This window comes from Schistocerca nitens, chromosome 3 (assembly GCF_023898315.1).
Source record: "Schistocerca nitens isolate TAMUIC-IGC-003100 chromosome 3, iqSchNite1.1, whole genome shotgun sequence".
Lineage (NCBI taxonomy): Eukaryota > Metazoa > Arthropoda > Insecta > Orthoptera > Acrididae > Schistocerca > Schistocerca nitens.
This window is the reverse complement of record NC_064616.1, coordinates 299,561,330-299,588,593: the sequence shown is the minus strand read 5'-3', so window position 1 is coordinate 299,588,593 and position 27,264 is coordinate 299,561,330. Positions and strand designations below refer to the sequence as shown.

Genomic DNA, 27,264 nt, shown 5'->3' with positions numbered 1-27,264 from the left:
CGGGCTATTCAGAAGTACGACGCAAAGTTCCTTCTGACATGCGAAACGTCTCAGAACATTATGTGACGGTTTTCCAGGAGTGTAATGGGAGTGCGCCCTCTAACCTAGATTGCTACAGCGCTGCCACATTGGATGCAGGCATTCCTGGTCATGCATGAGCTTGCTCGCGGACAGCTCTTGCTTTTATAGGCTACCCGCCAGACGACACTATTACAAGTCTTCTGTGCATGTTCTAACCACTTGGCCACCCTTACCTGAGGGAGCCATGTCGGTGTAGGATGGTCGTGTATGCAACGTACCCTGTTGAAGATAGCCCATGCGCCAACTGTTTGCCCACCCTTGTCCGCCAGTACCTCTAGGTTTCCACCTGTGACCAGGTGATATGAAACACAGATTTTTGCGACACAGATAAGTAATTGTAGGTTAAATTTGATACATCAAATAACTGTTGTGTGAAACCCGTCCAAACTGTAAGAGAAAGTAAACGAAAAAGCCACGAAAAACTATCCATTATAGATGACCTTAATATAAAAGTCGAAATGGATCTAGGACGTAAATAAACATTAACGTACCACAGCAATGCCTCGGCGACGTGGTTACCGTCGTCGCTGGCGGCGCAGCGTTCCTGTGTATCGTGCTTTGAAGGCGATAGACATTGATCTTTCTGGACAGTTCAATAAACAACAATTAATTGGAGGTCCAAATGTATTTCGTGGACTTCGTTTGAACTTTACATGTTTGCAGCAAAGAAAGCATTTTGAGGTTAATATTTAATTTTTCGGCGTGGAAGAAGCTTACAAAAACTATCTACATCTACATCTAAATCATACTCCGCAAGCCACTTAACAGTACGTGGTAGAGGGTACATCTGATACAGTAACTGATCTCCCATTCCGTTTCACTCTTGAACAGCGTGTGTGAAATAGAGGTCTGCATTATCTCCGATTTTTACCGGCGAGTCCCTCTCGACCCTCTGGCTCTCGGGAGTACGCGGCCGAGCGGCCTCTTCCGCCGGCTGTGGGCACCCGATCGCCAGCGCTCGGCCGAGTGCGCCAAACGCTCGGGCGGTCGCCAGTAACCGGTGGACTCAGTGCCAGCGAGCGGCGCTTCGTAAGACTTCTTGAGATCAGAGGCCACCGCTTCACATTAACCACTCACTTATTTCTTTTACAAATGTCTTTCGTTGTTTACTACCAGTTCTATTACCTAAACGATACACTTGTATATGTTACATTTGATGTTTGTTAATATGTTGCAGACTACTGGAGTTTCGCCTTTGAGGTTATCATGTATTCCAGTAATTGTAACTTTAAAAACTGTAACGTCTTTATTTAGTATTTTGTTCCGTTCGGTAGACAAACGGGAACACAGTAGACTATGTGCAGCCTATCTCCAAACTCGGCCACGTATACGTTGTACTAACATTGAATGCAGGATCGGGAAGGAATGACGGAGTTAAAAGTAATACTCACGAAATTTTGTTGCACAAACGTCAATTTCTGAACAAATTATGACCTGTAAATAACGTTACAAGTGAATCATGACTATACAATTCGTTTTTCGTCATTGGTGCTCCCTGATACACAGGCGTCATTTGTGTTCCTGGAGCTATTACTACTACAGCTGGCGGTTTGAACTTCTTCCTGTGAAGTCAATGAAAGTGGAACCATACATTTATAGAGTTTGAGGAATGTTTCCTTCCTTGTGATTACGTGGTATGTTTTGAATACTTACGTAATTGTGATGGATCAATAAGAGATCATCCACCTTGTCTGATACCAGGCACTATCTTTTGCTGGACAGCAGGTGACCGGCCTGGCTACAATTTCTCTCGCTGGCAGCACTGGTGGGAGGAATACAGAGAACTCTTCTGGCTACTACCGACAGCCTTGGAAATAACCCCGCGTGCGTTTTCCACCACTGCAAAATTTATCCTTCGGCACAGCTACAGTCTGATTTTGAGAGCGAAAGGTACCTGTCGAGTTCATTGGTAGTAACTGTGTGTCCATCTTCGTCGTCCTCATCCGAACTCCAGTCCATCCTGGACATTTTAATGGGAAGAACTTGATCACTGTTTGCTTGAATGGACTCTAAACATGAATGAAAACATCCGTAAGATATTCCTGTCACCTTCCAATGTGTATACACCGTAGTTAGAATTACTGGTTACTAAATGACTATATTTACGGTGATATTTTATATATATCGCATAAATTACATAAAAACGTATTGTGGAATGTTTAAGCTGCGAAACCTTTCCAAAATATCACATTGTAGACCTAATAAATGTTGATCTAACGAAATATGGCAGAGTAGACAAACAAACATTCGTTTACTAATTGGTTTCAGTGAATGAACCTTACCATTTACGGGCAGTTCGAGGACAATCGTCGAACTTCAGCATACGCGGCTTGCTTTTCGTCTGCTGTGAGTTTCTTCAAATGACGCCGTGATGGCCATAGAACCGTGGCAAAATAATGGATAGCCTCAATTTTGCACTTCTCTGTGATGAAGTATGCTGATCTCCTTTTTATTTTCGCCATGTGCTGAAAAGGAAACCCAATATACTTAACTGCACTTTGATAATTCAACAGTCGTATAAGGGATCGTAACCTATAGAAAGTGTTCTTAACTCGTTGTCACTGTCTATTGGTTCACAATGATGTAACAGACTCTTGTACCACGGCAGCACACGTTCCAGCGTTGTTACCTTTGCAGTTTCCAAATCCAAACTCGCTTCTTTAAAGGGGTTAGAAAAGCGACAACGTCTCGTACGCATCCTTCTTGGAAGGTTTCTAAGAGTGCCAATTGCCCCCGGGATTCTAGTAGATCTCGATGCCAATTGCCCCCGGGATTCTAGTAGATCTCGAATATCGTCGATTTGACTTATGACGGAATTGAGCATTAACAGTATACTGTTCCACCGAGTTACAGCTTCTTGCTTCACAGAGTGCCTCAGACGCCCCGAGTGACCCGATCTCTCCAAATAGCCTACTATAGCTCTTGCTGATAGTAGACACGACAGGATTTCAGGGGCTTCGTCTTCTAAAAACGTCTCTTGAAATGTGTGACGAAGCGCAGTCATCAAGCAGTGATCAAAGCAAGGCAAACGGTCGTAAGATGTGCCTTCTAGCTCCTTGGTCGGTGACAATGTAACATTTCGTAAGATCATTCTTGTTAATTCCTAACTCAAGCATCCACTCTTCGATTTCGTGCCGTATGTTCTCTCCTGTCTTAGGTAGTCCGGAAACTCGGCTGTTATCAAAACAAGCGTTTCTAGCTGCCACTCATCATTCACATAATGCGACGTCACAGTAAAAAAATTTATCTTCCTGTAGTTATCAGACCACATATCAGCGTCTAAAGCGCACATTTTGTTCTTTAAGGCACATATTAGCTTGGGCACCATTGTCGCCCGTATTTTCTCTGCCTTTTCTTTAATATGCCGCGATACAGTGGTTGGGTGCGGAAGAACATCTTCTATACTGACTTTGCCGTAAGTGGCGCCAACATTGATGAGCTCCTGCGAATAATTCTTGAAGCCAATCTTACTACAAGTATTTAACGGTAGCAAATCTATTCCACTCATATCGACCAACCTATCAACAACTTTTTTTATGCTACTTGGTACTGCAAGTGGCCGGTGGACGTCTGCTCCGCATTTACTTTTGCAGTTACGATTCATACCTGTTTTGCTTGACTTTTACGAATGTATGGTAGCACATGTGGTACATTGCACGAAACCAGCAGGAGCCTGCGTCACAGGATCCACTACAAGTGCAAACGATTTCCAAGTTTCACTTTTCGCCTCCTCTTCCGACATGTCTTTCTTCTTCACGACTAATGAGCCGCTCCTAATTCTCTCCATAATACTTCTCTTCGTTTTACGAATGGAACGTTTACGACCTATACTAGTTTTATCCATAACGCTGTCTGCGTTGCTCAAAGCCAGGTCGTCAACTGCGTTTACACACGGTTTCTAATGCGATTCGGCACTGTAGAGCGCGGCGGCGGTTGTACTGTCACCGGCCGAGATTGTGAGTACGCTCGAGCGCCCGGCAGTGCTCGGCAGTCCAACCGATAACCGAGAGGTGGAGGACAACCGGCCACATGGTGCATTAGACGGCCACAGCCGTATAGCAGCGTGGGCCTTTCCCAGCCGTCGAGCAGCGGCACGAAATGGGAAATGCTCGAGCGGTTGTTTACATCGAAATGCAGAGCTCTAGTGTGAAAATAGATTGTCAGTAAGCCCTATTTCTCGGTATTTCTCTTCGAGGCTACGTCGTAAGTAGTATGCGGGGTGAATTATTATGTTTCCGACTCTTCTCGGAAACTGCTCGCTCGAAATTTCAGTAGTGTACCTTTCCACGATGCGCAACGCCTCTCTTCTAACGTCTGCCACTAGAGTATGTTGAGCATCTCCGTAGCACTCTTGTAACAATTAAATGAACACGTGTCGAAACGCATCGCTCTTCGTTTGATATTCTCTAACTCTTTTATCAGTCCTACATGGTAAGGATCGTAGTGTAATAAACAATACTTTGAATCTCTTGAACTAGGGTCTTGTAAACCACTTCTTTCGTTGACGAACTACATTTCCGGAAAGGTCTTTCTCTGAACCTCGACCCGTGATCAGCTTTTCTTACAATTTATTTTATGTGGTCATTCCACTTTAGGTCGCTCTGTATGGTTAGTCCTAGATATTTTATCGTCGATAAACTTCGGTGATCTGACGGGAACCGGTGTTACCACTGTGGTAAAGCCGTTGGCCAACCCTCTGTACGCCATTGTCGAAATCGACACTGGCTTGTGGCGTTGCTACTTTGTTATAGAGAACAGCTTCATCTGCGAACAATGTTAAAGAACTTCGAACGCTTCCTATTGGATCATTTATATGCAGTCTGAACAGCAATGGTCCTTTCACACTTCCTTGGGGGTATTCGGGAAGTGATCTATACATCTATCGATTTTGTTCTGTTAAAGGCGACGTGTTGAGTTCTGTCTGCAAGGAAGTCTTGTCCAGCCTCAAATCTGGTCCAATGTTAGGTACGGTCGTATTATTGTCTCTAAACGGCAGTGAGGGACGGTTTCAAATGCTTTCCTGAAATCAAGGAACACGACGTTAACTCAAGCTCCCTTGTCTACGCCGCTGTGGATCCCGTGGAGAAACAGAGTGAACTTACTGTCGCAAGACTTCTGATTGTGGAATTCATGTTGATTCATGTGGATGAGATTTTCGTTCTCCAAAGACGTCATAATTCTTTAGCATAAAAGATATTCCATAATTCAACAACTGATTGACACCAACGAAATAATCTTACATTTATGTGCATATGGTCTACGACCCCTCTTGAAAACGGCAAGGACGTGCGCTTTTTCACAGTCACTAGGTACCCTGCGTTATTACAGTAACCTACGATAAACTATAGACAGAAGGGGACCAAGTTCGTTCGCATAACCTTTGCAGAATCTTATAGGGAGCTCATCCGGTTCTGCTGCCTTTCCACCGCTAAGCGATTGTACTTGCTTTATTATTCCGCTGTCTGTTATCTCAGTATGTGACACATTGCACCATTGGTACGATGATTTAAAGGAGGGACGGTGCTACGATATTCCGCCTTTAAACAGTTTGTGTCATTGTGTGTGAAATCTTATGGGACTTAACTGCGAAGCTCATCAGTCCCTAAGCTTACACACTACTTAACCTAAATTACCCTAAGGACAAACACACACACCCATGCCCGACGGAGGACTCGAACCTCCTCCGGAACCAGCCGCACAGTCCATGACTGCAGCGCCTAAGACCGCTCGGATAATCCCGCGCGGCGAAACTGTTTCGGAAGTCCAAATTCAGTATTTCAGCCCTCTCTCTGATATCTTCCGTTTCGGTGCTATTATGGTGCAAATGGCTCTGAGCACTATGGGACTTAACTGCTGAGGTCATCAGTCCCCTAGAACTTACAACTACTCAGACCTAAATAACCTTAGGACATCACACGCATCCATGCCCGTATCGGTCGCGCAGTTCCAGACAGTGCTACTATGCTCACTGAATGAGTGAATAGAGGATTTCGAACCGCTTACGAATTTTATATGAGACCAAAACCAAAACCTCTCAGGATTTTTACTCAGATCGCTTTCCAAAATTCGACTTTCAATGTCACTAAACACTTTCGTCATAGCTTTCCTTACGCTCATTTTCTCTTGTTTCAGCTTTCGTTTGTCAGCTAGATTTCGACTTTTCTTGAATCGACGATGAAGCTCTTTTAGTTTATGTATCAGTTTCTAACACGAGTCCTAAAACGCGGTGGGTCTGTCCCATCCCTTATGACCTTGCTCTAACCTTACTTGTCTCGATTACGTTGTGGAGTGGCTCCTTTGCGCCTTCTTCCGTCTTACTTTATAGTGAACAAAATTTGTGTCGCCCGCTGAGGCAGACTTTGAGCAGCTGTCGTGTGCCGCAGCGGTGGACCCCTGCCTGCGGCTGGAGTGCGGGCCGTGGGCGCAGTGCCAGATGGAGTCGGAGGTGGCGTCGTGCGTGTGCCTGCCCTGCCCGGCTCACCACGACTCGCGCGGCCCCGTCTGCGGCTCGGACGGCCGCGACTACGGCTCCGAGTGCCAGCTGCGCGCCGCCGCCTGCCGACAAGGCCTCGACGACCTCTATCTGCGACACCGTGGCACATGTGGTCAGTAGACTCATTCAGTTTGCCTGCACTGCTATCCAAACTTTATTTTCTGAGCTGGAAAGGAAACTTTGCTAAATTATTTTACGATTAGAAGTGGTTAGTAACAGAGTGATACCTTTAAAACAGTAGTTTGTCTCTAACATTACTAGATTTGCGGCTGGTCGTCAATATTTCCCTTTATTTATGTCTGCATATACATCTACACTACTCGATTACTCTTTAATTCAGAATTAAAAGTCTGACGAAAGGTTCATCACAGCCGCGCGGGATTAGCTGAGCGGTCTGAGGCGCTGCAGTCATGGACAGTGCGGCTGGTCCCGGCGGAGGTTCGAGTCCTCCCTCGGGCATGGGTGTGTTTGTCTTTAGGATAATTTATGTTAAGTAGTGTGTAAGCTTAGGGGCTGATGACCTTAGCAGTTAAGTCCCATAAGATTTCACACACATTTGAACATTTTTTGGTTCATCGAACCATCTTCAAGTTATATTTCTACCGTTCCGCCCTCAATCAACGCGCGGGAAGAATAAACACCTAAATCTTTCTATACGAGCTCTGATTTCTTTAATTTTATTATCACGGTCGTTCCTCCCTATGAAATGGGCGCCAAAAAGCTATTTTCACACTGTAAGGAGAAAGTTGGTGATCAAAATTTGAGGAGAAGTTCCTGTCGCAACGACTAACGCCTTTGTTTTAATGACTTCCACCACAATTTATGTAAGATGTCCGGGGCGCACTCTCCCTATTTCGCGACAATACAAAACGAGCTGCCCTTCTTTGAATTTTTTCGATGCCCTCCGTTCATCTTGTATAATGCGAATCCAGCACCGCACAGCAATACTGTACAAGAGGACGTACAAGCTTTGTGTACCTAGCCTCTTTTGTAGACCTTTTGCCTTTTTTCTGTGTTCTCTATACAGATCGTAGCGTTTGGTTTGCTTTACCTACAACATTATCTACGTGAACCTTCAAACGTAAGTTATAAGTAACTGTAATGCTTTAATGTTTAGTTGAATTTACAGCTTTTAGATTTGTGTGATTTATCGCGTAACCGAAATTTAGTCGATCCGTTTTGGTACTTCACACTTTACATTACTTATAGTCGATTGCCACATTTCGCACCATAAAGATATCTTGTGCAAATCGTGTTGAAATATGTTTTGATCATCCGATGACTTTATAAGACGGTAAATGAAAGGTTCAAATGATTCAAATGGCTCTGAGCACTATGCGACTTAACTTCTGAGGTCATCAGTCGCCTAGAACTGAGAACTACTTAAACCTAACTAACCTAAGGACATCACATACATCCATGCCCGAGACAGGATTCGAACCTGCGACCGTGGCGGTCGCTCGGCTCCAGACTGTAGCGCCTAGAACCGCACGGCCACTCTGGCCGGCGGTAAATGAGAGGATCATCTGCAAATAATCTAGGCGCGCTACTGAGATTGTCTCCCTTCCTTAAAGAACGCCGGATGATATTTAGTTTTACTCGATGCCATTCTGTCATTTACAATGAACTGTCACGTTTCCAACATAAAATCACAGATCGAGTAGCACATTTGAGACGATTATCCATAGGCTAGCAATTTTATTCGAAGTCGCTTGTGAGGTGCGACGTCAGTGGCCTTATGGAAATCTAAAAATATGCAATCAGTTTTAATTTCAATACCGTTAGGAAAGTAATTTTCATTATCAAGTTGGATTTTAGTCTATTATGACTTTTTTAGGCGTGATGTTTACTATGTGTGAGCTGCTGCTATTTTGAATGCCTTTACCGTAATTCAAAGACGCGCAACGGTGTAATTACGGTTGTATTTTTCCGTGTAGATAATAGCGAATTAAGAAATAACTTTTACTTAGTATTTTTGTTGTTCTTTTATAAGGAAGCGTCAGGTAATATGTTGTCCATAATTTACAAAAGAATAAGTGAACGGAGTATTTCTATAGATAGCTAAATGCATGAAACTTTGTTCTTTCTTCAGAGTTTATTCAATTATTTCCCTGTGTTACAGAAAGAATTATAATATTTTAAACAGAACATATCTTGTTTCTATCACGTATCTCACGTATTTATATTAACTGCGTGCAAATCAATTTCAACCAAATTTCTATCAGTTTTACTTAGGGAGGAAGAAACGTTCAAAATTGGCTGTGTTCAAATGGATGTTCAAGTAGTGGAATGTTCATTTAAGTGAGATGTTCAAATGAGTACCAACATTCCTGTATGTACTATTCAGTAGGCCTTCTGAAGTACACGTGACCCAGATATAAAGTTGTTGTCACTGAGCGACATGCTTCCTCGATACCTCCTCGATGGGGATTTTGTGTCCTGTGACATAAATAGATACATGTTTATTCGATGTCCGTACCCGTGGCTGACTGATCATTGTTTATTTTTGCATTCCAAACAACCTTCTATAAGGTACAGTAAGAATACCACCATGTAACCGAAAATGACTATAAACGGCACATTGTGGAAAGCTGTTGCTCCCTGTCACTAGCGGGTCACCTGCAGGTGAAAGAAGAAAACTTAGTTGTGCATTAAGGAAAATGTACACTCGTTTGAAAATATCTCTTAATATATTGCAACCAGAACATCCTTCTGAACTAAGAGAACTACACTGAAGAGCCGAAGAAACTGTTACACCTGCCTAATATCGTGTAAGGCCCCAGCGAGCACGCATAAGTGCCGCAACACGATGTGGCATGGACTCGACTTACGTCTGAAGTAATGCTGGAGGGAAGTGACATCATGAATCCGGCAGGGCTGTCCGTAAATCCGTACCAGTACGAGGAGTTGGAGATCTCTTCTGAACAGTACGGTGCAAGGCATCCCAAATATGCTCAATCATGTTCGTGTCTTGGGAGTTTGGTGGCCAGCGGAAGTGTTTAAATTCACAAGAGCATTCCAGGAACCACTCTGTAGCAATTCCGGACGTGTGGGATGTCGAATTGTCCAGCTGGAATTGCGCAAGTCCGTCGGGAAGCACAATGGACATGATTGGATGCAGGTGATCAGACAGGATGCTTACGTACGTGCCACCTGTCAGAGTCGTAGCTAAACATATCGTGGGTCCAATGTCACTCCAACTGCACACTCCCCACACCGTTACAGAGCCTCCACTAGCTTGAACAGTCCCCTGTTGACCTGCAAGGTCCATGGATTCATGAGGTTGTCCATCCGCTCGACACAATTTGAAACGGGACTCGTCCGCCCAGACAAGATGTTTCCATTCCTCAACAGTCCAATGTCGGTACTGACGGCCAAGGTGAGACGTAAAGCTTTGTGTCGTGCAATCATCAAGGGTACAGGAGTGGACCTTCGGCTCCCAAAGCCAATATCGATGATGTTTCGTTGAATGGTTGCACGTTGACACCTGTTGATGGCCCAGCACTGAAATCTACAGCAATATGGGGAAGGGTTGCACTTCTGCCACGCTCAACGATTCTCTTCAGTCAACGTTGGTCCCGTTCTTACAGGATATTTTTACGGCCGCAGCGATGTCGGAGATTTGATGTTTTATCGGTTTCCCGATATTCACAGTACACTCGTGAAAAGATCGTACTGGAAAATCCCCACTTCATCGCCACCACTTATATGCTGTGCCCCATTGCTCGAGCGTCGACTACAACGCCACGTTCAAACTCTCTTAAATCTTAATAACCTGCCATTGTAGCAGCGGTAACCGATCTAGCAACTGCGCCAGACACATGCTGTCTTATATAGGCATTGTCTATCACGGCGTATTATTTTGTCTGTTTACATATCTTTGTATTTGATTACGCATGTCTATACCAGTTTCTTTGGGGCTTCAGTGTATATACAGCATGTTTCACCTACTGCTAAAACTTTGAACGTTTCCAGCTCCATAAATGAAGTAGATCTAAATTTTACGAGAATTGATTTGTGCAGAGATAGCTTAATTATATCAGCTATGTGATAAGGAAACGAAATATTCTGTTAAAAAAATTACTGTTCGTTGTTGCAGCTCTCTGGAAAACTGACTACACAATCTGTGTTCGTATCTCCGCAGAAAGAGTGACGTACCTATGTTTACCTTCCTAAACTGACGTTTCTTTCACGTATTATTTTGTAAATTACAGGGAAAACCACCTTATCTGAAACATCCTGTAAATGAAACAACAAGAAAACCGTAAGGAAAGACCATTTCCAAATACGACACTGTCTGTAAAGAAAAATAGATCACTAATTAAGTGATTTCTTACAATTTCTCTTTTTAGCGAACGAGCTATTTGTATCAGACACACAAAAATTTGGAAAAATATTTGTTGTGACATTTATACATTGGCTGATTTACAAAGCTATTACTTTCTTATGAGGGCTTATATTCACTATTAATACTATCAACTACATTAAAAATTTATTTATTGCGTTCCCCATAGAATTTGTTGTTTTCCTTTGTATATAGAATTTCGCCATTTTTAATCATTTTCGTTCTTCCCTCCTATGTACAGTATATACATTGCAGTTTTGATCATTCTATTTACAGTATTTACATTTAATCAGTGATCAGTCTCTATATGTTTTCTATATATATAGGAAATGAGCACTGGTAGCAGTGGGTGTTGGAAACCACACATACACACAAATATATACAACCTTTACAAGCCGACATAGTGTGTACAAAATTTCCACATAGACATGACGTGCAGTCATTAACATGTACTCATACAGACAACTATGCCAAGCGGTTCATGTACCTATTCCGCACACACATCCAGTGTTGACTAACGAAAGCACATCCACATACCAAACCACTCGATCATTAATGTGAGAACAGGAGGGTACGAATCCTGCCCCCACAGATGAACTATTTGCCGCCATTATGTGCCGGCCTTACCTTCAGCTGCAGGGCAGTGTGTACCTCATGGCATTGCAATGGAAAGGCTGCCTGGCGCACCACATGTGGAGCAGCACGAATGCCCTCAAGTAAACACCTCTTCTAATTCTCCATTGTATGAGCCATTGAAGCAACACTACGCACACCATTAGCCTATCACTGGGCAGCACTTGTATGTATGTGGTATGCACACATTTTCGACATGAGTCCCACAAACATCACAATGTGTGTACCATTCACCTTATCCTTCATCAGTTGGATAACCTTCTTGTTTAGTGGTGTTATTTCTGAGTTATCAGAGTGCATTTACAGACATGTCGAATTCTCCGTGATTGTACCTAATTACTTCATATGGATCGCAACCTTTCACCCAGTAGGTCAAACTGTCAGTATCCATATAAAATAACGTGGGATCGGTGACGGTTAGAACTTCACAAGCTCATAGAGGAATTGGTGCAGGCTTTGTAAACCGCATTGATACCAACGCCATCTCCACAGCTACCATTCCTTGAATGAAAACGGCGATGATGTTAAAAATTTGCCTCAAGATGTTATCTGTTGCTCCAAACTGACGCCTCACCTGTAAAATAAATTCATTACGAAATCCTAATCAACATTTTCCGCGGTTTTTCCAAAAATGTAATTGTTCATTAATTTGCAAATACCTTTTCCAAAGCTACATGTCAGTAAAGCCCTATTCAGTATTTATATCAACGCACTTTTTCAGTAGGTAACGGTGCTCACAGGAGATGCTGCAGACGATTCTAACGGGTCCCATCCCCAACTGGACACCTTGATGGAGGTTTCTGTAGTGTAATATATATCTCTGCTTATTCTCCAGTGATGCGAACAACTTCGCGACAGAAGCATTTTGGAGGACAAGGCACTCAGGACAGTGATTGTATCATATAAATGTGTGGAGTACGCCACTTTTACTTCCATAAAGCATCCGTCACCAGAATCATCTGTCACATCACAGATATTTTCCTCTAGTTTGGCTATTTCCTCTTATGACATCAACCGGCACCCTCCGGAAGTTTTTTCATGGCTTACCTGTAGAGATAGGTTACATCACCCAAGTAAAGGAAATTACTTAAATCGTTAGGTGGCCTGTACTCCTCCTCACTTACTCATGCGCTATTGACATTGGCACACCTGAGCATGCACTGGCAAAGTTCCGCTCGAATCCTGTGTTCGAAGAAGACCAGCATGTCAACATCGATCAAAAATTTGAAGCTGATACGTGTTGTTCTTAACATTGATTCCCATGACAGCCCTGGCACGGTGAAATAGAAGGTAAGATCCAGGGCGTATGTTCCAAATCACACGCTCTGGAATTTCTTGAACGTATTTGCGAGCAATTGGACATGACTGACCAAGTACAATCTTGTGCATTACACTGAATCAGCAATGGAAAATTCTTGCTTAAGTTTCACCAAGTGCTAATACTTTAGACCCTTTATGGCAGTGCCTGTGAGTTTACTGCAGAAAGCAGATATGTTTGAGAATGTGGTTTGCCATAGTCTCTCCATCCAGTCCAGGATTCCTTTCTTCAACACAAGATCAAAGTTCACGTCACTGTGATATGCAGCTCTGGTGATATGCAAGCCCATTGATGCACTGTCTCTGCAAGTATGTCAAGAGAGACTTGCTTGAAACATTGTGAAGCCAGAAAGAGAAGTACTAGTTTCGTTCTGGTTCTCTTGGAGAATGAAACTTACTTTTTGATGGTGTCATAAATGACACTCTTCTTGTCACGCTTCAAACCGAAACCACGCAAATGCTCCACGAGAAAGAAGGCATCATTCCCATTCAAATTATCAAAGAAGATCGGTATGTGCTGTGGCACTTTGTACTTCAAGTTTCACGCATTGTAAGCTACGCCACAGAATTTCCCCATTAGACGACAATGGTCTGTGCTCGTAATTGGAGTCTCCAGTTTTCTATAAAACTGCAGCACACAAATGTGACAATCGAATGGTTCAAATGGCTCTGAGCACTATGGGACATAACATCTGAAGTCATCAGTCCCCTAGAACCTAGAGCTACTTAAACCTAACTAACCTAAGGACATTACACACATCCATGCCCGAGGCAGGATTCGAACCTGCGACTGTAGCGGTCGCGCGATTCCAGACTGAAGGGCATAGAACCGGTCGGCCACACCGGCCGGCATGCTCCAGCATACCATACATTTCGTTCTTTAAAGATAGTATGAGAGGCAGTGAGATCACCTTTACAATGAGCTACAGCATCTGGGAAGCATTCGTAGACAGCATATAGAACGAAGGGACATCGCTGCTGGTGCTGGGCGTTCTTAGACTTTCAGAACTTTTCGAGGCACTTCCACATGTACCGGTTGCTCGCACAATCTAGCGGTGAAATGCGTTTCAACATCCTATGTTTTTCTAAACTACTTGAGCGGTCTGTGACATAAAAAACGTGAAAATTTTTTTACTCGTTTGGGTGGAAAGTAGTTGGGACGTGTTCTTCATCTACATGTAGTGTTGCTTCTCCTCCTCAGTAAATAACAATAAATTTACATGCTTTGGGGCGCTGAAAAGCTAATTATTGAAAGAAGAAGGTTCCAATTACTTTATGCTTGACTTCTTTGTTCTGTAGATTGTAATCATGGTCTTATTCTTATGGCTTGGTAACATCAACATCCATTCAGTATATGCTAATCGAATAGTCTTGATTCTACGTCTCGAATTTGGTAGGTCCTGGAGCCAATAGCGAAGCAATATTGTCAACGTTAATGCAAGCGTGTGCAGTGGCAATATATTCTGGAAGAGTGATGAAACTGGGATCCCCAATTAACTGGACCATAGACATGTGAGTGTACAAAGAGGTGAAGTACACTTCTGAGCCCCTCCCCCAATCCTTTTTCCTGTCTTTCAGAAATAGGGCTTTGTATGAAACTGTTCACAAAAGTTCCATCCCAATCTGCGATTGAACTGCCGTGTGATATAACGCTCGTTGTCCCCCAGATTTGGACAATGCTCTTACTTGGTGATTCGTAACAAAGCGGGTTGCAGTAGTTGTGCATCTTGGCCCGGATTGACGTCTGAGGGCGACGACTGTGAGATGGTCTAGGGTACAGAGAGCACGGATGCGTCGGCAAATGAGCTGGTGTCTTTAGCGTTTACCAAAATGATGACGACGGTCCCACACGTACTGATGTTTGTTGGTATGACAAATATATCGTTGATGTAATGGGCTGTGGCAACAAAACACATCATCACCATCATCATCAACATCATCATAAGGTCAAGTGATGGAGTAGATACCGATAAAAGCCTCCATCAGCATACAGCATACAATTTATCTGCAAGGAAAGAAAAAACGAATATGTATAATGCACAAAAAAGACATAGGCAGACGTCTATAGTAATAGTACTTTACAGTTTTTTCTTTCACTTTCAAAATTACCAGTATCCGAATAAGTCCATGAGCATATCATCACAATGTTGTTTGTCGCTATGACTTGTATCCCTTATCTTGATGTATCATCACAATATTTACGTCAAGAGTACGTAGAGAAATGAAGGTCAATGATTGTTGGAAAATCCTCCAGGAAGCTGCTGTTATGGGAAACTCTCCTGTATCATCAGCCATACGACAATGATGATGGAGGACTGGGCTGTAGTGGCATTTTCAAGTACAGTGGAGACTAGGCTGGGGCACTGAAACTGTGGTCATCATCACGTGAGGTCGTAATTCGGCAGTTGCACGTGCTACCTCAAGTCTGCACACACCCATCACATTTGATACACAACAAGACGAAGAGGAATAAGAAATTAATCGTTAAATTGGAGCTATAGCGAACATACACGAACGTGGGAAAAATAGCCTCAAATGCATACATACACGAACATGGGAAAAATAACCTTAAGTGCATAGCTATAGGATCAATAGCTTGAAATCATAGACTTTGCTAGTCTTGATGAATAACCATTTCCGTTGTGGCGTTTCATCTATGCTGATTCTTTCGGCGCTGCAGATTTTCCTACTAACAGGTCTCAACTTGTAATAAGTTTTCATACTGAAACGACTCTTATTTATAATAAAAAAAACATATTCCTCCGTTTATTTCAACCAACAAAAATTGAGCATGACTAGCTCCAGTCATGTGGATTCAGGCAGGCCTATGTACACTTCACGGCTGTACATAGGCAAAGGATGTCTTACACCAACTCCGCTGGTCTTTTTAAATTGGGATTATGTTTCAGAGCAGGTACATGCACTGTCCCATAATGTGGACGGTGCATCCACTGACGATTAACTTTCTGAGTCTTTGAAACTTGCTACAATTGTCGACTGACATCTGCGGAGTATTACCCATATATTAGATGCTGCCGAGGACTCTGGTAAGGGATTTCGTATCATAGTTTAGTCATGTGCCTTTTGCTGGATTTCACTACTGCGGAAGCCATCAATGTCTTATGTAGGCAATGGAAATCGCTCATCCGGTAGCTATTATGGTACGCACCACTTCCATAATAACATTAATAGTAATGGAAGGAAGTGACAACTATCTTTTACCCTGCCATCGAGTCATCACCTTGGGCTGAGCAGCGTCGAGTAGCGGTGGGCAATGGCTATCGCATGCAGTCCACCCACAGACATCTGTGCGCCATCTGGACCTGAAGACGCATGGCAATACCAAAATGCTACTAGCCTCTAGTAATTTTTTTAGGTATGATAAAAACCTAAATGTTTTTACAAATAACACTCTGTGACCAGTGTTAATAAATCTTTCTGTGATGTTTTATACGAGAACACGAACAGCATATGTTTGTACTGTAGATTCCACGTTAAATAACTTAAATACAGACATACAGTATTTTGCATTAGACCAGTAGCAGTCAAAAACAGTTCAGCCTATTATTCATGTTGGTGGCAAAATTCTCTGAGTAAAGACCCAAGATGGTAGCACTTTCGGTCATATTCTTTAAGTGTGGGAATAATGCAATCCAATTACACAATTTGGTTTATTTGCTGAGAGTGGACACCCGAGGCCCAAAGACGAGGTTGATGTGACTTTTTTATGTGGATAGTGTTACTCAACGCACCAAAATGAATACTGATGAAGGCAAATCAATTTACGTCATGTAGATTCACTTTATAATAAGAGAGAATCTGCTTGTTTGAAAAAATCGGTATGAATAACCGTCAAATGTTAAACCCATGGGACTACGACAGAAGCTTGCAGGCTGGCACATAACGATGACAGATCGCCCTGACGAATCAGTGGACCCACATCTAAGCTTCGACATCATGGAGATGAGATGTGAATCAGAAATCGAGCTGACAGCATCTCCAGACTTCTTCCTCTCCAACACGTTAACTCTCCTCCAAATCAGTCAGTTTGATATATGTCGAAAGCAGTATGATTCCCACAACTGATACCGCTGGAGAGAACAACTGGAAATTTGTTCAATGTAAGAAAAGTGGTTAAAAAGTTAGGCAAACGCCAGGCAACAACATTAGGTGATAATCTATGTCATGTAAATAAAATGTGTGCAACCCATCTCGTGCACAGAGCCCTTTAATCATCTACCGGCAAGCGTCTTGTGTAGCGTTAATATATTCTCCATGTATCTCGCTTATTGTTTATGTAATCATACCACTTTACATCTCACCCAAATATTTGATTATTCCAAGTAGATATGGCCTGCAACTCACATGTATTGCGAGAGGAGCACAGCATTCAGAACCCAAATAAAAACGTTACAGTCTCCTCGCAAACACTGATCTATAGGGAGGATGAAAGTTTTGTCGTATCGCCATGTTTCTCTAGAATGCGCCGCCTCTCCAGTATTAAGGAATGTATTGTGTCAATCGCTCACTTATATCTAGTTGACATATAAAGAACTTACAGCCCCTCTCTACCGCATATTCCAGTTACTCCATCTGCATAATGCTTTTTTATTTCTAAGTGAATGTGTGTTATGTCTCTCCCTCCCTTCGCATAACCAAAGAAATGAATATTTTTGCCAGTAGGTCAGCCAGCTCTCTTACCATAAGTGCATAACGCTCAGTCATTATGAGAGTAGATGCTGCTATGATTCTAATAGTTATCATTCATCAGAGACACCTGTAGCCTTGTAGAAAGTATCCAAGAGATGTACAGACATATTGATCTATGGCTTAAGTCACAAATTTAGACTACTTCCTTTGTATAAATACAGATGATGATGATGTTTGGTTTGTATAAATACAGATATCCTGCATGACTATTTCGAGAATGATTTTACTATATTTTTTACACTTTTTACCGTTTTTCAATGTTTTTCCACTTTTTTAATTTTTCAGTTTTTTTATTCTTCTCCACAATTCCTTACTTGTACATATCTTACAACATTCTATATTAAGTGTGCAAGTATGTATATACTCTTATTGGGGTTACATTAGCTATTGAGGGTTGCTGTTTCTACCATCCAGCTGTGATATGGAGACCCAACCCAATTCCAGTATTTACTTCTTACAAATGTCAGTCCACATAACATTAACTTCCAAAACCAGCGCTAAAGCACACAGACGTACATGGATTGCTGTGAGGGTAAAGTGTTGATGTTACTGTGTTGTAAACATGCACACTTAGATCAGTTACAGTATTCTATGTGTCCATTTCCTATAGGACTCGCACTCCCTGTGATTCTACACCTGAGCATACTGTGGTGGATCCACCTTCGGATGCTACCCTGGATCATACGAGTACATATATCTGGGGATCCACTTCTGGACACTACCTGAGACCCGACGCAGGAGGATGCTACCATATACTTAACACGTGTGGATCCATATTTCACCTCTATCCTAGATACAACATACGTAGAACCATCCCAGACACCGTCCTGGGCGTAATGCTAATGGACCCACCATTGGATATTTTCCCAGACTTGACAATGGTCGGTTCATGCCAGACAGTTTTTCAAGCATAGTTCTAGTGGATCCCAATCGAACATCACACCAGACTTAATGTCGGTGGGTCCATGCCAAAAAAATATTCTGAGTATTAGTAGCGGATCCACCTTCAGACAACTTATGAACCCCTATCCAAACCTTCTCTGGACAGTTGGGGCCCCCATGGGAAACCAACACATAAAATAGCTTAACTGATTTATTTGTATGTGTTTCTAACAGCACAAAGTCAACACACTAGCCCCATAAAAATGCCTGCTCGCACATATTTTTAATGCTGACTTTGACAGTTATTGGTATGTGGATAGACATTTAAGTGAAGTATAGTATGGCTGTGTTGGGACTTAGAATCACAGCTGGATGGTAAGAAATGAAACAACAAGCCACACATGGTAACGTAGGCAATATGAGCGTATGTGCATTTACATATAGAATGTGGAAAAATATGAGAAAGCGATAAAATTTTTAGAAATACGGTAAAATCCAGACACAAACAGGGCATGTAGGATATCTGAAATTTCACACAGGAAGTAGTCAAAATATTTGACACAAGCGCTAGTCTTGAGAGCTCTTGGATATATTCCAAGAAAGCTACATGTTCGCACCATGGAAGAGAACGGTTAGAATCGCAGCCCAATCTGCCCCCCAAGTTACTGAAACATTGCGCTAAAGGTTGAGAGAACTCGCGACGCCTTGAGGAAAACTAATATTAGCAGATGAAGTTTCAGATATGACGCCTTCAATGCGTATTCCTAGATTTAAGAATTCTTGGGTGCCCTGATGTCGTTTTCAGGTCATCCCTGATGAATACTTCTCTGTTCCTGTCAGCGTCCTATATATGTTGGCCGTAAGCGTTCCACCTCTCCGCTCCTATTACTTTCTAAGTGGTTTCCACGGTGGTGGTGTTCGAGGGAGGTAGTGGCCCTCGGCTCCAAACTCTTGTCTCCAGTGTCCTTGCTATCGCTTCCGGGTGTAGACTTCACTGAATTTCTCAATCACCTGAATTTGCTGCACTCCAGTATACCGTTTACCACGAAGATAAAGCAAATTTCTTGACGTCCTAGTGAAACGAAAAGAGATGGGCAGCTGGGACACAGTATGTACAGGAAACCAACATATACTCATCTGTATTAGCATGCCTCCAGTAGCCCCGACAACTCCCATGATGAAGGCGTTCACACAGCATGATTCATCTGTGATGAAGACAGCCTTACAAATGAGCTGAAGCACCTCGAGACGACAGTTTTACGAAATGGGCACAGAGGCAAACAGATGAGACGTCTATTTAGAAAGGCTGTACGGAGACAACAGCAGGAAAAAAGGGCGCAATTCAATAGCGTGAATCCCGTTTATTGTCGATACTTCCAGAAAATTAGGGGGGTTTCGGTGTCGCATAATGTTATTATGTGTATTTTGTCCACCCCGTGAAATATCGACACTATTAGGCTCAGTTAAGAACGATCCAGGCCTTCACAAAGCAGGCGTCTATCAAAACCCTTTCCGGTGGCAAAAAGAATACACCGGAGAAACTATGTGCACAGTAGACAAGAGGTACCATGAACATAGACGGAATCATGTCAGACCGTCAAATCAGCCGTCGCCGGCCATAGTGTAAAGACAGGTCGTACTATGGACTACAACAACACCAAAATGCTTAGGCGGTTTTTATCCTTCTTGGACCGCGTGATTAACCCTTAAGTGGGCATGACGGATATATCCGTCCACGCTCCGGTAATTGCGAGTGAGTTGCGCCGATACCTCCGGCCGCTGTGTTCTGTGGCTGTTAGCTAATGGGAATCACGAGTTATCGGTCAGCCGTTGAAGTTGCGGTATTAGTTGAGCTTCAGCCGCTACGTTGCACAGCGTATTCTGGGCTAATTATAACATTTTCCAGTAGAGCGCGCGTCGACAGTATGCGTCCTGTGAAATATCCGCAAGAGCGGGCCTTTTTCGTCTGTTTTTACCACCGCGTTTGTGAGTGATCTTTTGATATAGCGAAAATCGTTTATCTGATTTAGAGTCAGAGCAGCTGATTTTAAAGAGTGACGAAAATTTCAGTGACAAATCTGGAAGTTTTCAAGACACGGATGTTGATGCTAGTGAAAGTGACTTTGGTTCAGAGACATCCGACAACGAGGCACTAGTGCAGCATTAGTGCTTGCTAGTTCAGTTGCTGATCACTATCTGTTCAGTGGTAGCAATTTTACAATTGGACCTCTAAAAATATATGATGAGATGAATTGTTTTTTGTGTTTCGTGGATGATGCTTTTGCGCAAAATAATAGCTGAACAGATGAACTTGTACGCATGAAAGTTCGTAGCTTCTCATCACAATTTAGCAGCACGCTGCAGAGATCGCAGTTGGCAGGACACTACAAGGGATGAGGTAAAAACACTTATATGCCCATACTTCAAGAGTTCTTCACAAACCAAAACACAAGATATACTTTTCAAAGAAGAATCACTTCACACACGTTTATTCAGGAAACTGACGAGTCAAAAATGATTTCATCTTCTACTGAAATTCCTACACATTGCTGACAGTACCTCGTATTATCCATTACGCACTTACTGCAGTAAACTTAAATTTATCCGATTGTGGAAACAGCTGCGGCGTTAGTTCAGATTAATACACATATCAGATAGGAACATCACCGTTTAAGTATCGTTGATGCCCCGGAAAGGCTTCAAAGGAGGTATTTTATTCCACAAAAGCGCAGCAGATTCGACATCAAATTTTATGAACTCTGTGAAAGCAGTGTGTACGGTACTTTATTTTTTGCACTGGAAAGGTCACTAATTACCGTAGCCACTATACAGAAGAAACAATAACCTCTCGAATTGTTCAGGAGCCGCAACGTGATATACTCGGGGAATGTCACTGCAATTTATCTTGACAACTGGTGCACCAACCCAGATTTGGTATGCAAACTAACCAGCAAAATACCGTCGTGGTCGGCACAACGCGACAAGACAGGAACGGATTCCCTGACTTCGTAAAAAAGGAGGAAGCGAGGAAAGGGGAGCACATAACAGGGGTAGAGAGGCAAGCAGATGCTAATGAAATGTAAGGACAAAATATGCGTAGTTATGACCAGGACAATCCACGACGAATCATTTTTAAATTTAAATTCGAAGGAGGGATTCTTCCAAAAGCCACTAGTTGTTGTTGATTTCAACAAGAATATGAGAGGAGTGGTTACAGCTACCAGATGGCCAGGAGCGGGCTGAAAATACTTTGTATCAGGAGCTTTTCCGGCGCTTGTTGGACATTGCATGCTTCAGTGCATACGTTCTATGCAAGAAGGATGGTGACGGGAGAAAGTAGAATGAGCTGTGTGATTAGCCTTGGCGAACAGTTGGTCATATCTTCTCCATAAAGGACATCAGTAGGACACCTACTTGGAACACCGTAAACAGCACGTCTTGCAACCAAGCATTTTCCGGACCTTCTGCCGTCCACAACGGAGAAGAGGCCTACAGGGAAGTGTGGGGTGTGCAGAGAATAGCCCTTCGCACACATATTTCATACTGGTGCGCAGAATACGAAGTTTCCTTGTGTGCAGCAGCTTGCTTTAGAATGTTTCACACTGAAAACGACTTGCAACATCGCGAAAATACATTTTCGTTGACTTCTGCAACATATTTTATTCATATCCAATCAATATCAATTCAAATTGAAATACTAAAACGTGAAGGAAAACTCTTATGTGTGAGAAAAGTACACAGCACCACCGTGCCAGGGCACGCCGGACCATGTTACCCACTGAGGAAGAGGCGCGCGCCTGCGAACTACCCACATAACAGGTAAAGAGGCCATTGTCATCGTGGTTCGAAATTAAACAATAATTAATAAAGAAGCTTAATAAAATTAGTAGGTAACAATTGAGTCAGGTGTGCTGATACAAAAAAAAAAAAAATTGGAAAGCATTCCTGTACTGTGAATTCTGCACCCGACTGAGGTAGTGCAAGCATTGGAGACCAGAGTTCGGATGTAGGTGCCATTACCCCAACCACCACTATCGCTGTGGCGGCTGTGTGAAAGCAATAAGAGTAGTGGAGTAGCATTCGTCAGGGACTACCTGAAGATGGCAACATATCTGTTTGCCGAAATGTTGTGGAATAATTACGATATGATCCAGTTAGGCATCAGAGAATTCTACAAGCTACTTAGAGTTTTTTATTAATACAGAACGAGCGAAAGACGTGATGTCACACATACACTTAGAAATGTAAAAGCGTTGTATTCAGACAAAATACACAGAATATGTGGTAGAGAGGGCTTGCAGGTCCTTAAGGAAACGACTTGATATAAGTGAGCGATTGATACCAGATATGGTTTAATTCTGTAAAGACGGCGCACTCTTGAGAGACATGGTGACAAGAGGAAGTAGTCATACTCCCACTAGTTCTGGCCGGCCGAAGTGGCCGAGCGGTTCTAGGCGCTACAGTCTGGAACCGCGAGACCGCAACGGTCGCAGGTTCGAATCCTGCCTCGGGCATGGATGTCTGTGATGTCCTTGGTTAGTTAGGTTTAAGTAGTTCTAAGTTCTAGGGGACTGATGACCTCAGAAGTTGAGTCCCATAGTGCAGAGAGCCATTTGAACCATTTTGAACCACTAGTTATGTGTGCTTCCCCCATGAACCATGGACCTTGCCGTTGGTGGGGAGGCTTGCGTGCCTCAGCGATACAGATGGCCGTACCGTAGGTGCAACCACAACGGAGGGGTATCTGTTGAGAGGCCAGACAAACATGTGGTTCCTGAAGAGGGGCAGCAGCCTTTTCAGTAGTTGCAGGGGCAACAGTCTGGATGATTGACTGATCTGGCCTTGTAACATTAACCAAAACGGCCTTGCTGTGCTGGTACTGCGAACGGCTGAAAGCAAGGGGAAACTACAGCCGTAATTTTTCCCGAGGACATGCAGCTCTACTGTATGATTAAATGATGATGGCGTCCTCTTGGGTAAAATATTCCGGAGGTAAAATAGTCCCCCATTCGGATCTCCGGGCGGGGACTACTCAAGAGGACGTCGTTATCAGGAGAAAGAAAACTGGCGTTCTACGGATCGGAGCGTGGAATGTCAGATCACTTAATCGGGCAGGTAGGTTAGAAAATTTGAAAAGGGAAATGGATAGGTTAGTTAGATATAGTGGGAATTAGTGAAGTTCGGTGGCAGGAGGAACAAGACTTTTGGTCAGGTGATTACAGGGTTATAAATACAAAATCAAATAGGGGTAATGCAGGAGTAGGTTTAATAATGAATAAAAAAATAGGAGTGCGGGTTAGCTACTACAAACAGCATAGTGAACGCATTATTGTGGCCAAGATAGACACAAAGCCCATGCCTACTACAGTAGTACAAGTTTATATGCCAACTAGCTCTGCAGATGATGAAGAAATAGATGAAATGTATGACGAGATAAAAGAAATTATTCAGGTAGTGAAGGGAGACGAAAATTTAATAGTCATGGGTGACTGGAATTCGTCAGTAGGAAAAGGGAGAGAAGGAAACATAGTAGGTGAATATGGATTGGGGGGAAGGAATGAAAGAGGAAGCCGCCTTGTAGAATTTTGCACAGAGCATAACTTAATCATAGCTAACACTTGGTTCAAGAATCATGAAAGGAGGCTGTATACATGGAAGAAGCCAGGAGATACTGACAGGTTTCAGATAGATTATATAATGGTAAGACAGAGATTTAGGAACCAGGTTTTAAATTGTAAGACATTTCCTGGGGCAGATGTGGATTCTGACCACAATCTATTGGTTATGAACTGCAGATTGAAACTGAAGAAACTACAAAAAGGTGGGAATTTAAGGAGATGGGACCTGGATAAACTGAAAGAACCAGAGGTTGTAGAGAGTTTCAGGGAGAGCATAAGGGGACAATTGACAGGAATGGGGGAAAGAAATACAGTAGAAGAAGAATGGGTAGCTCTGAGGGATGAAATGGTGAAGGCAGCAGACGATCAAGTAGGTAAAAAGACGAGGGCTAATAGAAATCCTTGGGTAACAGAAGAAATATTGAATTTAATTGATGAAAGGAGAAAATATAAAAATGCAGTAAATGAAGCAGGCAAAAAGGAATACAAACGTCTCAAAAATGAAATCGACAGGAAGTGCAAAATGGCTAAGCAGGGATGGCTAGAGGACAAATGTAAGGATGTAGAGGCTTGTCTCACTAGGGGTAAGATAGATACTGCCTACAGGAAAATTAAAGAGACCTTTGGAGAGAAGAGAACCACTTGTATGAATATCAAGAGCTCAGATGGAAACCCAGTTCTAAGCAAAGAAGGGAAGGCCGAAAGGTGGAAGGAGTATATAGAGGGTTTATACAAGGGAGATGTACTCGAGGACAATATTATGGAAATGGAAGAGGATGTAGATGAAGACGAAATGGGAGATAAGATACTGCGTGAAGAGTTTGACAGAGCACTGAAAGACCTGAGTCGAAACAAGGCCCCGGGAGTAGACAACATTCCACTAGAACTACTGATGGCCTCGGGAGAGCCAGTCATGACAAAACTCTACCATCTAGTGAGCACGATGTATGAGACAGGTGAAATACCCTCAGACTTCAAGAAGAATATAATAATTCCAATCCCAAAGAAAGCAGGTGTGGACAGATGTGAAAATTACCGAACTATCAGTTTAATAAGTCACAGCTGCAAAATACTTACGCGAATTCTTTACAGACGAATGGAAAAACTGGTAGAAGCCGACCTCGGGGAAGATCAGTTTGGATTCCGTAGAAATGTTGGAACACGTGAGGCAATACTGACCTTACGACTTATCTTGGAAGAAAGATTAAGAAAAGGCAAACCTACGTTTCTAGCATTTGTAGACTTAGAGAAAGCTTTTGACAATGTTGACTGGAATACTCTCTTTCAAATTCTGAAGGTGGCAGGGGTAAAATACAGGGAGCGAAAGGCTATTTACAATTTGTACAGAAACGAGATGGCAGTTATAAGAGTCGAGGGGCATGAAAGGGAAGCAGTGGTTGGGAAAGGAGTGAGACAGGGTTGTAGCCTTTCCCCGATGTTATTCAATCTGTATATTGAGCAAGCAGTAAAGGAAACAAAAGAAAAGTTCGGAGTAGGTATTAAAATTCATGGAGAAGAAGTAAAAACTTTGAGGTTCGCCGATGACATTGTAATTCTGTCAGAGACAGCAAAGGACTTGGAAGAGCAGTTGAACGGAATGGACAATGTCTTGAAAGGAGGATATAAGATGAACATCAACAAAAGCAAAACGAGGATAATGGAATGTAGTCAAATTAAGTCGGGTGATGCTGAGGGAATTAGATTAGCAAATGAGACACTTAAAGTAGTACAGGAGTTTTGCTATTTAGGGAGTAAAATAACCGATGATGGTCGAAGTAGAGAGGATATAAAATGTAGACTGGCAATGGCAAGGAAAGCGTTTCTCAAGAAGAGAAATTTGTTAACATCGAGTATAGATTTAGGTGTCAGGAAGTCGTTCCTGAAAGTATTTGTATGGAGTGTAGCCATGTATGGAAGTGAGACATGGACGATAACTAGTTTGGACAAGAAGAGAATAGAAGCTTTCGAAATGTGGTGCTACAGAAGAATGCTGAAGATAAGGTGGGTAGATCACGTAACTAATGAGGAGGTATTGAATAGGATTGGGGAGAAGAGAAGTTTGTGGCACAACTTGACTAAAAGAAGGGATCGGTTGGTAGGACATGTTTTGAGGCATCAAGGGATCACAAATTTAGCATTGGAGGGCAGCGTGGAGGGTAAAAATCGTAGAGGGAGACCAAGAGATCAATACACTAAGCAGATTCAGAAGGATGTAGGTTGCAGTAGGTACTGGGAGATGAAGGAGCTTGCACAGGATAGAGTAGCATGGAGAGCTGCATCAAACCAGTCTCAGGACTGAAGACCACAACAACAACAGTTTAATAAGTCACAGCTGCAAAATACTAACGCGAATTCTTTACAGACGAATGGAAAAACTGGTAGAAGCGGACCTCGGGGGAGATCAGTTTGGATTCCGTAGAAATGTTGGAACACGTGAGGCAATACTGACCTTACGACTTATCTTAGAAGAAAGATTAAGAAAAGGCAAACCTACGTTTCTAGCATTTGTAGACTTAGATAAAGCTTTTGACAACGTTAACTGGAATACTCTCTTTCAAATTCTGAAGGTGGCAGGGATAAAATACAGGGAGCGAAAGGCTATTTACAATTTGTACAGAAACCAGATGGCAGTTATAAGAGTCGAGCGGCATGAAATGGAAGCAGTGGTTGGGAAAGGAGTGAGAAAGGGTTGTAGCCTCTCCCCGATGTTATTCAATCTGTACATTGAGCAAGCAGTAAAGGAAACAAAAGAAAAATTCGGAGTAGGTATTTATATTCATGGAGAAGAAGTAAAAACTTTGAGGTTCGGCGATGACATTGTAATTCTGTCAGAGACAGAAAAGGACTTGGAATTGCAGTTGAACGGAATGAATGGTGTCTTGAAGGGAGGATATAAGATGAACATCAACAAAAGCAAAACGAGGATAATGGAATGTAGTCAAATTAAATCGGGTGATGCTGAGGGGATTAGATTAGGAAATGAGACACTTAAAGTAGTAAAGGAGTTTTGCTATTTAGGGAGTAAAATAACTGATGATGGTCGAAGTAGAGAGGATATAAAATGTAGACTGGCAATGGCAAGGAAATCGTTTCTGAAGAAGAGAAATTTGTTAACATCGAGAATAGATTTAAGTGTCAGGAAGTCGTTTCTAAAAATATTTGTATGGAGTGTAGCCATGTATGGA

At 42.6% G+C, this 27,264-nt stretch overlaps 1 protein-coding gene across 1 annotated transcript in view; it reads left to right on the top strand.

Annotated features, from left to right (window-relative positions):
* The first annotated feature begins 3,982 nt into the window (after window positions 1–3,982).
* Window positions 3,983–27,264, top strand: part of LOC126249197 (agrin-like) — a 117,073-nt gene continuing 93,791 nt past the window's right edge. Inside the window, exons 1-2 of the mRNA XM_049950851.1 lie at window positions 3,983–4,037; window positions 6,465–6,686. Of these exons, the coding sequence (XP_049806808.1) occupies window positions 3,983–4,037; window positions 6,465–6,686 (277 nt within the window). The remainder of the gene's footprint in view (window positions 4,038–6,464; window positions 6,687–27,264) is intronic.